The 13,513-nt window shown below is 50.0% G+C and overlaps 1 protein-coding gene across 6 annotated transcripts in view; it reads left to right on the top strand.

Annotated features, from left to right (window-relative positions):
• RGS9 (regulator of G protein signaling 9) overlaps positions 1 to 13,513 on the top strand; it is an 89,878-nt gene that overhangs the window by 60,084 nt on the left and 16,281 nt on the right. For all 6 annotated transcript variants that reach the window (XM_059906572.1, XM_059906571.1, XM_059906570.1 and 3 more), the window contains 4 exons: positions 4,571 to 4,600; positions 5,325 to 5,386; positions 7,305 to 7,418; positions 10,504 to 10,619. In XM_059906572.1, coding sequence (XP_059762555.1) covers positions 4,571 to 4,600; positions 5,325 to 5,386; positions 7,305 to 7,418; positions 10,504 to 10,619 — 322 coding nt within the window. The remainder of the gene's footprint in view (positions 1 to 4,570; positions 4,601 to 5,324; positions 5,387 to 7,304; positions 7,419 to 10,503; positions 10,620 to 13,513) is intronic.

Genomic DNA, 13,513 nt, shown 5'->3' with positions numbered 1-13,513 from the left:
ATATAAGTTCCCTTTTTCAGAGGACAAAACGGAAACAGACAGATTGAGCCGTTTGCCCAGGCTGGGCCAGCCACGGGGACATTTAGGGCCTCTGGGTACCACCTCTGCTCCCCGACCGCACCCTTCGGTGCTGCACCCAGGGCCCCTTTCAGGAGCAGACGGCCTGTGCTCAGGCCCCCAGCTCCACGCTCAGCAGGCCCGCACTTGCCTTGATGTTCTGCTGTCTTAGAATTCTTACTACTTTTTCGGACCAGGGGCCGGGCATTTTCATCTTGCCTTGGGCCCTAGAAGCTGTGTGGTCATCCCCCCCCGACCTGATCGGGAAGGACATGGCAGGACAGACCTCCTTCGGATGCTCACAGCCTCGGATTCTCAGCCCCTTGGCCGGCCGGCTGCCCCCATCTCTTTCCTGTCTGCTTTGCGATAAGCGCCTCAGTTCCCGGATTTCCTGGTTTCTGGCTTTTGACCCTTTCTCTGCTCTCAAGGCCCGTGTTCCCCGATTCCCTGTGGTTCTCCCCACCTTGCGTCTCACTCCATGGCTTGCCCGGCTCTCAGCCCTGTTTGCACAGATTCCTGCCTGGCTGCCTGACCCCAGGGACCCTGCTCACCCCTCGCTGGGGCTCCCGCGCCTCTGTCCACTGTCACTCCAGGGTCTCCCAGGGCATGGGCTTGACCCCTCCTGCCCTGTGACAGTCGTCTGCAGCCTGCATCTGGGTTTCAGGGCCAGCAAGCTGGCTGCAGAGCTGTGTAAACAAGATCTGGATGCGTCCCTATTTGGGCAACTCTGCAAGTGAAAAATCATAAGTCAGAATCCCAAGAATGCAGAGTATTTGACAGTTCCTTAGGCGGAGTGTCCCTGTTGTAGTGAAATGTGTCACTGGGATGAAGGATAAAGAAGTGACTTCATCCCAGGTGGACCAGCTGCTGAGAAAGCCGGGGTTTGTGCATGCCTTCCAAGGTGCGACAAATGTTTATTTCTTATTTTACCATGAGGTGGCTTTCTTTGAATTGCTTAGAAGTGTGTGTGTGTGTGTGTGTGTGTGTGTGTGTGTGTGTATTTTTTAATAACTGCACTTTAATGTTTCTTATGGCCTTTGGCTAGGTAATAATCATATTGAAAGTAGGTTTGTGAGGTTTAGCGAGTAAAATACAGGATGCCCAGTTAAATTTAAATTTCACATAAGCAGCGAATAACTTTTGTTGGCGTGACTATGTCCCCGGTATTGCCTGGGCATCCTGTATTTTATCTCGTAGTTGGGGCTAATGCCGTACCCTGTATCTTCTCAGCAGCAGTATCTGAACCCTAATCAGTAGCCAGGGTACGTTGAGTCCCCGCCTTATGCCAGTCGCTTAAGGATTCTGTCATTTAATCCCCCCTTTTCTATTCCCTTTTACGAATGAGAAAACAGAGGCTTTGAGATGCCAAATAAGTCATCCAAAGTCAGGTCACCGATTAGTGACAGAACAGGGATTTTGACCTTTCTGACCCCGAAGTTGATACTCTTTCTTATAACGACTCCCACCCCCATCAAATTCTCTCTCCGGCTTTCAGAAAAGTCCAGCTCCCTCTCCCTCACTGCCCAGATACACATGCACTCCTAAAAGCACAGAGATACCCTATATGCCAGTCCACAGGAGGCAGATCTTATGTACAGCTTTTTTTTTTTTTTTTTTTTTTTAGTATTTACTTGGTTGCACTGGGTCTTTAGTTGCGGCAGGTGGGCTCCTTAGTCATGGCTCACGGGCTCCTTAGTTGTAGCATGCGAACTCTTAGTTGAGGCGTGCATGTGGGATCTAGTTCCCTGACCAGGGATCGAACCCAGGCCCCCTTCATTGCGAGTGTGGAGTCTTAACCACCGCGCCACCAGGGAAGTCCCTGGACAGCTGTTTTTAAAGCTAGAAATGCTGAAATCCACACGGACAATCCAGGGTGGAGGTGGGCAAACTCTTAGACTCAATCAAATCCACTGCAGTCTGATTCCCAGGAGACAGCTGGTAATCTGGGGACTCAGAAAACCCACAGCAAACCACACCTTCGACACAGAGCCCTAAAAGGATAGCAAAGTCAAGAAGGGAATTAAAATATAAAAATTTTAAAACCCTGAAGCTTGAGATAATGACCCCAGAAATAAAGGTATTAAGCCGAAGTCAGACCACGCTAAGTAGACTGGAAATGAGTGTGCTGGTGACCGGTTTGCAAGCACAGCTCCCCGGGGAGCCCAGAGACCATCGGACAGGCTGAGAGTCTGCCTGTCTTGTCTGTATTCGTGCACGCAGGGTCCCCGAGGCCAGAGGACAGTGGCCCACAGGATGGCTCATCCTGGGGCCTGGGCGCTTCGAAGGAGGGTGTTTGTGATGGTGCCTGCTTGATAGTACAATTGCCATCTTTATACCAATGTTTGTGCTTCCGGACTCCAGCTTCATTGAAGTATCCTTGGCGCATAACATATGTAGGTTTCAGGTGTACAATGTGTGATTAGATGCATGTAGATATTGCAGAATGATTACCGCCAATAAGGTGAGGTAACACCTCCATCCCCTGACGTAATTGCGATTTTTGTGGTGGTAACAGTTAAGCTCTACTTTCTGACCAACTCCCAAGTATCATTAATTATAGTCACCATGCTGTGCTTTAGGTCCCCAGATCTTATTTCCCTTCTAGCTGGGAGTGTGTTTTCCCATCACTAGTGTTAATTACAGAGTGTCTTCTGTGTGTGTGCTTCCTCTTGTGATTGGGGCCCTAGCACTCTTTTTTGTTTTAATTTTCAACGAAATGGCCGGACAGAGAAGACATTTCGTTCGGCGGTATCCTCAGCTTCAGGGCAAGGAAGAAGGCATTGGTGAAGAGAGCAGATCATTTTCTGTCTTTCCTGGATCACTCCTCGGCTTTGCAAAGGGCAGATCTGGGTTTGAATACTGCCTCAGCCAGTTACTGACCAGGAGATGTCAGGGCCTTGGTTTCCTCAGCTGAAAATCAGAAAAATAAAACCTTCCTCCCTCAAACTCTGTAAGGGCTCAGAGAGGTGTAAATTGCTTTGTACTATTGCTTGGTGGTTATTATTACACAAAAGTCCAGCTTCCCTACTCTGACCCCAGGGTTCTTTTCTACCTGAAACATGTGTCTTCTAAAACAGCCCTATGTTAGGGCTGTTAGAGAATTGGAACAGATAATCAGTGTGATTGCCAAAATATTTGGGGGTGTTCTCAATTTTTTAAGTGGAAAAATATTCTGTTAACCTTAAAATACATCTCCATTTTTCTAGGCCTCCAAGCACACTGCAGTCATCATTTGTTTGACATTTAATGAGCACCTACTCTGTGCCATACATTATGCTCAGGAAGATAAACATGGCCTTCCTGCTCTTAATGGTGCTTAATGGGTGATACATAGATTAAACAAAGAGTCACACAAACAAATATCTAATTATACTGTGATCAGTGCTATGAAGTAGGAAGTTTGGGGGGGGGGGCGGCAGATTAGAGAGGCCTACCTGAGCATTACCTTTCTGAGTTAACTCTCCCTACCCCACCCAGGAAGAAGGATTTCCTGCGAAAAGCAAGCACATAAAAACAATCTAAGGATGCAAAATGAAACCCAGCGTGGATTAGAAGGGAGAGACTTGCGTATGACGTTCCAGATCAGACCTTCCTTCATTCCTCGTTAATGGGCTCTGGTCCAGTACTTATTTTACTAACTGGCTAAGGGAGATCGTGTCCTCCTTGGACTTCTGACTCTATTTCAAGCGCAAACTCAGCAGCATGGGTTTTAGCAGCCAGCAATTAGATGCTCAGCTTGAAGTATAAGAGTCAGCACCAGGCAGCCCCTGGACCAGACCTAGGAAAACTGAATTGGAATCACCCACCGTGCCCAGCCTCCAAGAGTTGCAGGGGGCAGACAGGTGGTACCAGGGAAGCATGGCAGATGGTAGGAGAGTTCAGTAGGAGACACAGGTCTGAATGGTTTCCAGGAGCTTCCAAGACCCTAAACGTGGGGCCCCTCTCGGAGCCCTCCTTCCTCGGCTATGACGCGAAAAGTCCGGAGAGAGGACGCGAACTTGCTTCAGCGGCTTCAGAGAGGCCAGGGCCCGGTGTGAGCTCTTCCACGTTACAGCTCAGCTCTTGGACTCAACTTGCAGTGGGGGCTTCTCTTGAGTCTTTTAATTGTGTGCTTTGTTTTTGACAGCGTGGCTTTCCCCCCCGCAACATATGGTATTGGTCAAGTTGCTAGTTTCTCCCCCTCCCCCATTCCATTTCAGACGTTCTGTAGGCGCTACGGTGGGTTGGGAGCAACCCCAAACTTAGTCTTCAATTCATCTTGGCTTTTAGGAGAGTGGGATAAAGTTACAGTGGTAAAGCATCCCCTTCCCTCACCAAACCTCTTAGTTGATCTTATTCTCTACTAGTTGTGTAGAATAGGGTGGAAGGGGTGGTGATGGGGAAATTCTATCTTTTAAGTCAAAAGAGACGGGCAGTTTCGTCTCGGGGAAGGGTTTTTATTTTTCAAGTGGGTTATTGGACTGTAATGATTTCATGACATCTGTTTAACGGTTTTTGCTTCTTTGTTTTACAGAAACAAACAGTGGTTTCTGTCAGAAAAGAGGTAATTAGTCTCCCAGTTTCAAGGGAAGTCTGATTTTTAATCCTCTTAACAAATCATATGTACTTTGGCTTCTTGCGCTGCACTCAGTGATGAAATGAAAACCATGTGTGACGTTCGAACAGTTGTTTCCCGATTAACGGACGGCACGGAATGCCAAAGCGTCTCGTGTAAGATCTGGATGGGGCTGACGCTCAGGGTCAGGGTCAGGCTGTGAGATGCCCTCCGGAGGCTCAGATCTGAGGGACGTGGGGCAGGTGCATCCACCCTGGTCCCTGCTGCTACCGTCACGGGGCCGCTCAGCATCTGTCCAGGGTGACAGGCTACCTGTGTTGGCAAATCTTGTATCCGGGGCGCAAGACAGAGAGCCCTGGGGAGTGTTGGCCGTGAGGTTAGTTAGATCTGCTTCTGTGAGTCAGAGGCATTTGGGGGCAAAGCTAAGCTTCTGTGTCTATCCCGTGTCTCACTTGAACGCACCTTAGAACTTTTTTTTTCCCAGTTGGTGCCTTTTCCGAGACTAACACACGATGAGATGAGTGAAGGAGGCATGGGGGCCACCCATCTGCTGCAGACCTGAGCCCTGCTGGTCCTGGGGTGGCCAGCTTGCGGGAACGGAACGGGGTGCTTTGCTGGGGACATGGCTTCTGGTTTGGAGCCATATGTGTGTGTCGGCGTTGGCGACACCCCGGTGGGGCAGTTGGACATCTAACAACTGTGTCTCTTCCAGATCATGTATTACCGACAGGCCTTAATGAGGTCCACGGTGAAGTCTTCCGTGTCCCTTGGCGGGTATGTCCCTGCTTTGTTCTCCCATCCAAGTACTAACCAGGCCCGACCCTGCTTAGCTTCCGAGATCAGACGAGATCGGGCACGTTCAGGGCGGTATGGCCGTAGACCCTGCTTTGTTGGTCTCGGTGAGGTTTGCACGATAGTTAAGCAGGAGGAGAACTGCTTCAAGGTGAACTTGACAAGTCATAGGTTGACGTAAGAGCCTGAAGGACTCAGAGGGACAAAAGCAGTCTCTTGGGGGTTTAGTGCCTAGTTCTTCACTCAGTGCTAGTCTCCAGGTCTCGGGCTAGGCAAAATCAGGGTTGGGTGAGGCCCTAGACAAGCCTGTCTGTGTGGATGGGAAAGTGGGAAGAGTCAAAAGTTCACCGGCTGGATTCTGCAGTTCAATGTACTGATAAGTATCCGTTGTTAATGTTTGATTTAAAATCCCATTGGGAGAAACTGGAAATTTATGTTTGATCCTTGAACGTTCAGGCTACTTTGATCCAGTCTCCCAGAGTGCATTATTTGGAAGACAAGAAAAGGTTTAGTGCCCCCCAAATGTAAGCAATTACCCTTTCAAAATGTGGCATTCTTTGGAGGATCACCTTTCTAGCTCTGCGATTTTCCTGCACACTTGAAAATGGACTTGGCTGATTTCTGGGGACACACAACATGACTAGTCATTTATTCTGACCACAGGTACCCATCGGGGTGGGAGATACTGTGTTTTGTCCAGTGCCTTTCTTCCAATGCGGTTAGGGTTATGCTCTTGTAAAAATCTTCAAGTATCTTTTGACATTCTCCCAAACCCCTAGTTTGCAAAACTACCACCTGCCCGAAGATACGTGCCCTGACCTCACCCACCTTTTGCAGTGACTTCTGTCTGTGGCTGCTGAGTCACAGGTGGGTCTGCACCTGGGTGCTCGGTGGGCGCTTGCTTTGGGTTATAATGATACTCATTGTTCTGTGATAAAGTCAGACCCATCTACTCTGATGTTCCAGAAACCCAATTCCGTGAAACCAAATAGAAAGTCCATTAGAGGAGGTTGGAAGGCTACGCTGGATACTTCGTAGGCCCACTTTCCAAGCCTCATTACCATAATTTTGACATCATTATAGTGTTTGGACCTGTGGATGCATTTTTTCCCCTTCCCTTCAGCTGCTCCACTGAAAAGGTCTGATAAGAATAAGAAGGTCGTGGGGGAAATGGAGCCCAGGGGCTTGAGTTCTGCACAGAACTGTAAACCGAGAGCTCTGGTGTATCTCTCGGGCATGGTCCTGCTCTATCAAACTCTCATGGCTGTGGGCAGACTTCGTGGCAGGTGCCTTACGTGTATACTACGGATGCAATCCCCACCTATAGGGTGAAGGCATGCCAGGTTTTACCAAACTGCCAGATACCAGGACACGTGTTGACTCAGAAGATCTAACCCTACTAGGAGGAATTAGCTCTTGCCCACATTTGTCTCAATGAGACCACCGTTTTGAATACTGGGTCTGAGTTCCCAAATGCAGGCATTATTTGACCAAGGGTGGACCCCAGGGTGGCAACAGAATCTCACCGAGTCCGTGGTGACCTTGTGCTTCCAAGATGGTGCCAAGACACCTGTGTGAACACGTGCAAACAGAGTCAGCTTTGCATTTTGAAAACTCGTGATCAAATGTAAAGAGGCTGTATTTTAATGAAATAGGTACAGAGAAGTCACAAAGAACTGGTTTGGGAGACGACGTTTCATTTCACAACTAGAATAGGACAGATCTTGTTTAACACCTGCCAATCCCGAGGGCTGTTAGAGCATTTTTCTAAGAAGACAGTAACAAGCATGTAACTAAATCCATCAAGTTGAAGGAGGACAGCCTGGTCGATCAACCTGAGTGTTGATTTGGTCTCTGGGGTGTTGAACTTCTAGGAAATCGCTTTCCGTTTGCTTTTCAGGATCGTCAAGTACAGTGAGCAGTTTTCGTCCAACGACGCCATCATGTCGGGCTGCCTTCCTAGCAATCCTTGGGTAACGGATGACACCCAGTTCTGGGATTTAAATGCCAAACTGTATGTATTCGAGATATCGGGGTCCTTTTAAAAGTAACTTTTTGAGTTAGAATTCACACACCATATAATTCACCCATTTAAAGTATACAATTCAACGGTTTTTACTATATTCATAGAATTGTGCAGCCATCACCACAATTTTAAAATGTTTTCATCACCCAAATAAGAAACCCCCTACCCTTTAGCTATTACCCTCCAAATCCCCCTCCCCCCAAAACCCTCCAGCCCTCGGCAACCACTAAACTTTCTGTCTCCAGAGGTTTGCCTGTTCTGGACATTCATATCAATGGAATCATACAATATGTGGTCTTTTGTGATTAGCTTTTTTCACTTAGCATAATGCCTTCAAAGTTTATCCATGCTGAAGCAGGTATTCATACTCAATCCCGATTTATGGCTGAAAAATTAATTTATATGCATATGCCACATTTTGTTTACCCATTCATCAGTTGATGGACATTTGGGTTGTCTCTGCCATTTAGCGATTGTGAATAATGCTGCTATGAACATTCGTTTGCTAGTTTTTATGTGGACATATGTTTTTCATTTCTCTGGAGTATGTACCTAGGAATGGAACTGCTGGGTCAAGTGGTAACTCTGTTTTAACAATACATAGATCGCTTTTGAAAAGAAAACAATCATCTTTATGGCTTTGCATTTTTGACTTCTGATTAGAGTAAAAATAAGCTCCTGGAAGGCAGAGCCCTAAACCTGCCTTGGGGAATTACACCATTCACTCCTTTGCTGTTTGTGAAATTTGAATAGTTGTTGCTGCTACCTGTGTCCACGTAAATCTGTCGTCTGGAAGAGGGGGCAAAGGCCAAAATGCAGCAAGGAAAAGCACAAGCTAACATAGGGAGGAAGAAGAGAAGGGCAGCTCAGAGGGAAAGGTGGAGGAGGAGGAGGAGAGGGGAGAAGGGGCCGGGATGAGCGTGTGAGATGGGTGGGGAGATTGGAAAGACAGAGGGCGTCAGGTACGTGCCACAGCTGGGTTAACGCCAAGGCCATCACCACCTAAGGCATGAGGAACACCCAGGAGGCACAGATCCGGCCAGGTGAGCCGGCGTAGCTGCGGAGGCCTTTCACCCCCTCCGTGTAGCCTGCTGTGGGCAGCGGACAGGTGAAGGAGGGCGCTCATCTGGAGTCGGGGGTCCACCGCAGAGCCCAAGACTCTAGAACCATCTTCTGGGGAGTCTTCCGGGGCCTCTAGTTAATAGGACGGTTTTCTGGAGCTTGTGTCTCTCTCGCAGTTATCAGAAGGGAGAGGCAGCCTGAACCTCCCCGTGCACAAGGTTGTGCAGAAGTCGGGTCTTGTGGGAGAAAAGGCAGGGCCACCTGGCCAGGACAGGGATTGTCCTGAGAGGGTTTGGGAAGGAGGCGGGATGCTGCCGGATGCTACGTGAAATGGAGAGTAGAGTATGGAAGCTTGAGGTAGAGATTTGCTGGTGAAGAAGAGAGGTGATGCTTATGTAGGAGCCCTTGCTCAGAGGGTACTGGGTGGATGCCAGATGAACCCCCCCCCCCCCAAAATGGGAGGCCTTCTTCTTAATGGTTTAGATTTTAGAACGGTATTAACATCACCTGGGAAGCTTAAAAAAAGTACAAAAACAGGGACTTCCCTGGTGGTCCAGTGGTAAAGACTCCGCGCTTCCAATGCTGGGGATGCGGGTTCAAACCTTGGTCTGGGAACTAAGATCCCACATGCCGTGCAGTGCGGACAAACAAACAAAACAAAACAGATGAAAACCCAATATCCAGCCCTTATCTCCAAAGCCTCTTGTTAACTGCCCTGGCTTACCTCCTCACCCCCATCAGCCCGTTGATCTCAGTGAGCAGCGAGGGTTCACAGGGCTGGCTCGGAGCATCCGCCCCCAGGGTTGGCCACGGACCAGCCGCATCAGGATCCTCCAGGAACTCGTGGGAAATTCAAGTTCTTGGGCCGCACCCGAGACTGAATCGGGAAGTTGGGGGATGGCACCCAGCAGTCCGTGTTTTAATGAGTCTCCCAGGGGATTCTGATGTCCGCTGAAGTTGGCACACCTGTTTGACGCCGGGCCCTGCTTCTTACTGTGTGGGCCCGGGCAAGGGTTTACCCTCTCTGAGCCTCCGTCTTCTTGGAAATACAGTGGGGACGATGCTATCCAGCTGGCCGTGTTCCCTTTGGGACCCAGCGATGGGTGTGTGTGTAAAGCACAGTGCATCACAGATGGTGACTCCGTAAGCGGTAGCTGTTATTCCGGGATTCTTACTGTTTCCACGCTGATGTTAGGGAAGTGTAAGCTCGCCTGACCGACTTGAGATCCCACAGACATCACTTGTACCCAGCCACGGTTTCAGCTGTTGCATCAGTGGGCAACGTGGTGTCTGGGACTTGGGAACCTCTGTTTCCAAGGGGCTGTGTTGGGTTATGGAGAATTCCATAAGGAATAGGAGAAAAGCCAACAGTTTTCCGGATTTTCTAGACCGTGAGACCCATCCCATGCTAGCTGGGCTCGCGTGTCCTTCCTGAGATCGAGGCATGTTCAGAACGAGCAGGGGTGGAGTGGGCCTGGCATCGTAGGGGAGGCTCTGGGAGAGGGTGCACGGCTGGCAGGGCCTGTGGGGTGTCTGCCTGGGGGCACGGGGCCTGAAGCAGGGCAGGAAGGGTCACCAGATGTCCCCGTAGGGAAGGGGCGTCGAGGGGGTGGCGGTGGCCGCAGCACCCATCACCGGGGCCGTTCTGGGGTTCTCTCTGGTCTGGTGTGGCAGCCTGGCCCCCTGGTCTCCACAGGCCTTGGAGGAGGCATGCATGGCCCTCTGCCCTGAAGGGTTAGCGTGAGGCTGTCTGCTGGGGGCCTCCTTCCCCCCGCTGGGGAGGCCAGATCCTGAGACGAGGCCCAGGGGGCTTGTCTGAGGCTGCATTTTCCAAGCAAGGGGTTACTCGGCTTGTTTGTGCAGGGATGGGGGGGGGGGGAGGGTTGGGTCGTGCCCTGGGCCGGGGGACTCGCGGAGGTTAGCAGGGGCTGAAGCCCCCTCGCCCCACCCAGGCCGCCCCCTGGCACAGCCCCGAGTGTCTGGAGCACTTAACAAATCGTGGTCCTTGCAGGGTGGAAATCCCAACCAAGATGCGGGTGGAACGATGGGCCTTCAACTTCAGCGAGCTGATCCGAGACCCCAAGGGCCGACAGAGCTTCCAGTACTTTCTCAAGAAAGAATTCAGTGGTGGGTCTCTGAGTTTTTTAAATAAAATATTTGCTTTTAGAAATATTCCTGAACGTCTAGCCTAGGGCTCCGAGGGTGCTGGGCAGGTGTTTGCATAGCTCTGCCTGGGCCGACTCTCACCCCGGACCCGGCCTCTCCATCGGCTCCCGGGGGCCCCGCAGTCGGGGGAATTGCTTTGCTCACAGAATCCACGTGGACATGACGCAGGTTTCCAAGGCTTCGTCCCCTCTGGCTGCCCTCACCGGCTCGCCCTGATCCCTGGCTCTCCCACCCCCGAGCTCCCAGGTCTGCCGCTGCCATGGGCCTGGCTTTCTTCAGCTCAGGGCTCCTCCGCCGTGGCCGCCCGTTCAGTTCACCTGGATCCCATCCCCAGAGGTTCCTTTTTAGTTGGTTTGGGGCGGAATCTCTGAAGTCTTGAAAACGCCCCAGGTGATTCTGACATGGGGCCATGATCGAGAGCCACTGTCTCAGCTCCTGGTCTGCTGCTTCCTTGGAGGATTTGAATGGAATGGATGGGGCCACATTTTATACCCCAGCTCCGGGCGGCTCACTGTGGGAGGCCCCTGCAGCCTCGTAAATACACTGCAGTGGGAGACACCTGGGAAAAGCAAAGGCCAGATCAGGACCAACTTCCCTAGGCGGAGCATGCCATGGGCTTCACCACCTCCCCTGAAAGATTTACTTTTACGGGGTCCCTTTATTTCTCTCCAAGTCCCCAGTCGTGGGGAGCATCACATTTGAGCCTTGACACAGCCTGGCCTCCCAAGACCCACTGGCCTGTGAGGTTGCACCTGAAAGCATCCCACGGGACTTGCCATGAGCCTGTTTGACTGCCGGGTGCACACATTACATGCTAAGATGGATTCTTGAAAATCGCTTTTTTCTGATTAAGCCTCATTGCCGTGAGGTAATAAAACCCAGAACAGTTGGATGGGAAAGGGAGCTGCTTTTAGGCCGGAAGCAACTGGTGAATAAGTGGATCCGGCGCCATCCAGTGGTCGGCTAACAAACTACACCCTGAGCTTATCCCACCCACGCCTTGCTTAGTGTTGGTAAGAATCCATCCCCAAGATTTCCCTGCGTTATTAAAAGAGCGCTACTGGTGATCTCGGGATGAGATTCCCGAGGCTTCCGGTACGAACAGAACAGGTAAATAATCAGTTCATTTAATTAAAATTAAAAAAATTGAGATATGCTTCACATGCTGTAAATTCACAGACCGTATCATTCGCATGCCCTTTTAAAGTGTGCCGTTCAGTGCTGTGTAGTAGGTTCACAGAGTTGCACAACAATCACCACTATATAATTCTAGAACCTTTTCACCACCTCAAAAAGAGACCCCGGACCCACAGAAGTCACTCCCTTTTCTCTGTCTTCCTCTGCTCCCAACTGCCCGGCCCACCCCCCCAGCCCTAGGCAACCACTAATTTACTTTCTATTTTCATGGATTTGCCTATTCTGGACATTTCCTATAAATGGAATCATACCATATGTGGCTTTCTGTCCTCTTTCACTTAGCATAGTATTTTCAAAGGCCGTCCACGTCGGAGCATGTAACAGTGCTTCATTCCTTTTCGTGACCAAATAATATTCCATTCTGTGAAGATACCACATTTTGTTTATCTACTTCTCAGGTGGTGGACATTTGGGTTGTTTCAACTTTTTGGCTATTATGGGTAGTACTGCTATGAACATTCACGTACACATTTTTCTGTGCTCATTTAATTTTTTTTTACCCTGGTAAAATATTCATAACGTAAGACTTACCATTTTAACCATTCTAAGTTTAGAGTTCAGTGAAATTAACATCATTGTGCAACTATCACCACCATCCGTCTCCGGAACTTTTTTATCTTCCCAAACCGAAACTCTGTCCCCATTAAACACTAGCTCCCCCTCCTCCACTCCCCGCCAGCTCCTGGGAACCATTCTACTTTCTGTCTCTATGAACTTGACGACTCTAGAGACCACATATAAATGGAATCACACTGTATTTGTCCTTCTGTGTCTGGCTTGTTTCACTTTGCATGCTGTTTTCAAGGTTCATCCACATTGTAGCTATGTCAGAATTTCCTTCCTCTTTAAGGCTGAATAATACTTTGTATGTATGCACCACATTTTGTTTATCCATTCATCGGCTGATGAACGTGTGGGTTGTTTCCGCCTTTTGACTAGTGTGAATAATTGCTCATTTAATTTTACCTTTAAGCAATTAACCGCCTTGCCGTGGGCAAGGTGGTCTACAGGGCGCTTGCTGTAAGACCAGCGGCTGTCACTTAAGAGCACTGCTGGCCTGTTTACTCATGCTTGTGACCTCGGTCCCAAGAACACCCTGAACTTTATGCTGAAGAGGAAGGAGCTCTATAGAGTTACGGGACAGAGGTCAGCTAGCTTAGGATCGTGCAAACTTTTCCAGTCTAAAATGCCTGGGAGCCTTCCAGAGAATACTGGGAATGGAGAGGGGATGGTCTGGTCCATTTCCGCCCACCATGGCATTCCGTGATTCACCTCCCCCCCCGCCCCACATGCCCACACACACACACACACATGCGCACATGCGAATACGCAGACACATGCGCACGCACAATGTACACACATACGCATGCACATATAAGCTCTTGTTCTCCCACTGGAGTGACCCCCTTTATTTTCTCAGGCGAAAACTGGCCACCTGGGATGGTGCACCGAGGTGTTCGCACTACTGGGGACTGGGAGAACCCGTTAGAGAAGTTGGAAGGAAACGGGGTGGGGCGGCAGCTGACTTTCCTTCTGGGCCCAGAGGCGCAGACTCTCTGGCTCAGGTGACCAGGCCTTCCTCGAGAGCCAGCCCATCAGCATCGCCGCTTCGGCAGCATCTCCGTGAGGGTCTTTGGCTGGAATACGCCCCGCGAGGA

The sequence above is a fragment of the Balaenoptera ricei genome, chromosome 20, assembly GCF_028023285.1.
Source record: "Balaenoptera ricei isolate mBalRic1 chromosome 20, mBalRic1.hap2, whole genome shotgun sequence".
Lineage (NCBI taxonomy): Eukaryota > Metazoa > Chordata > Mammalia > Artiodactyla > Balaenopteridae > Balaenoptera > Balaenoptera ricei.
The sequence above is the reverse complement of the archived record's forward strand: the minus strand, read 5'-3'. Positions and strand labels throughout refer to the sequence as shown.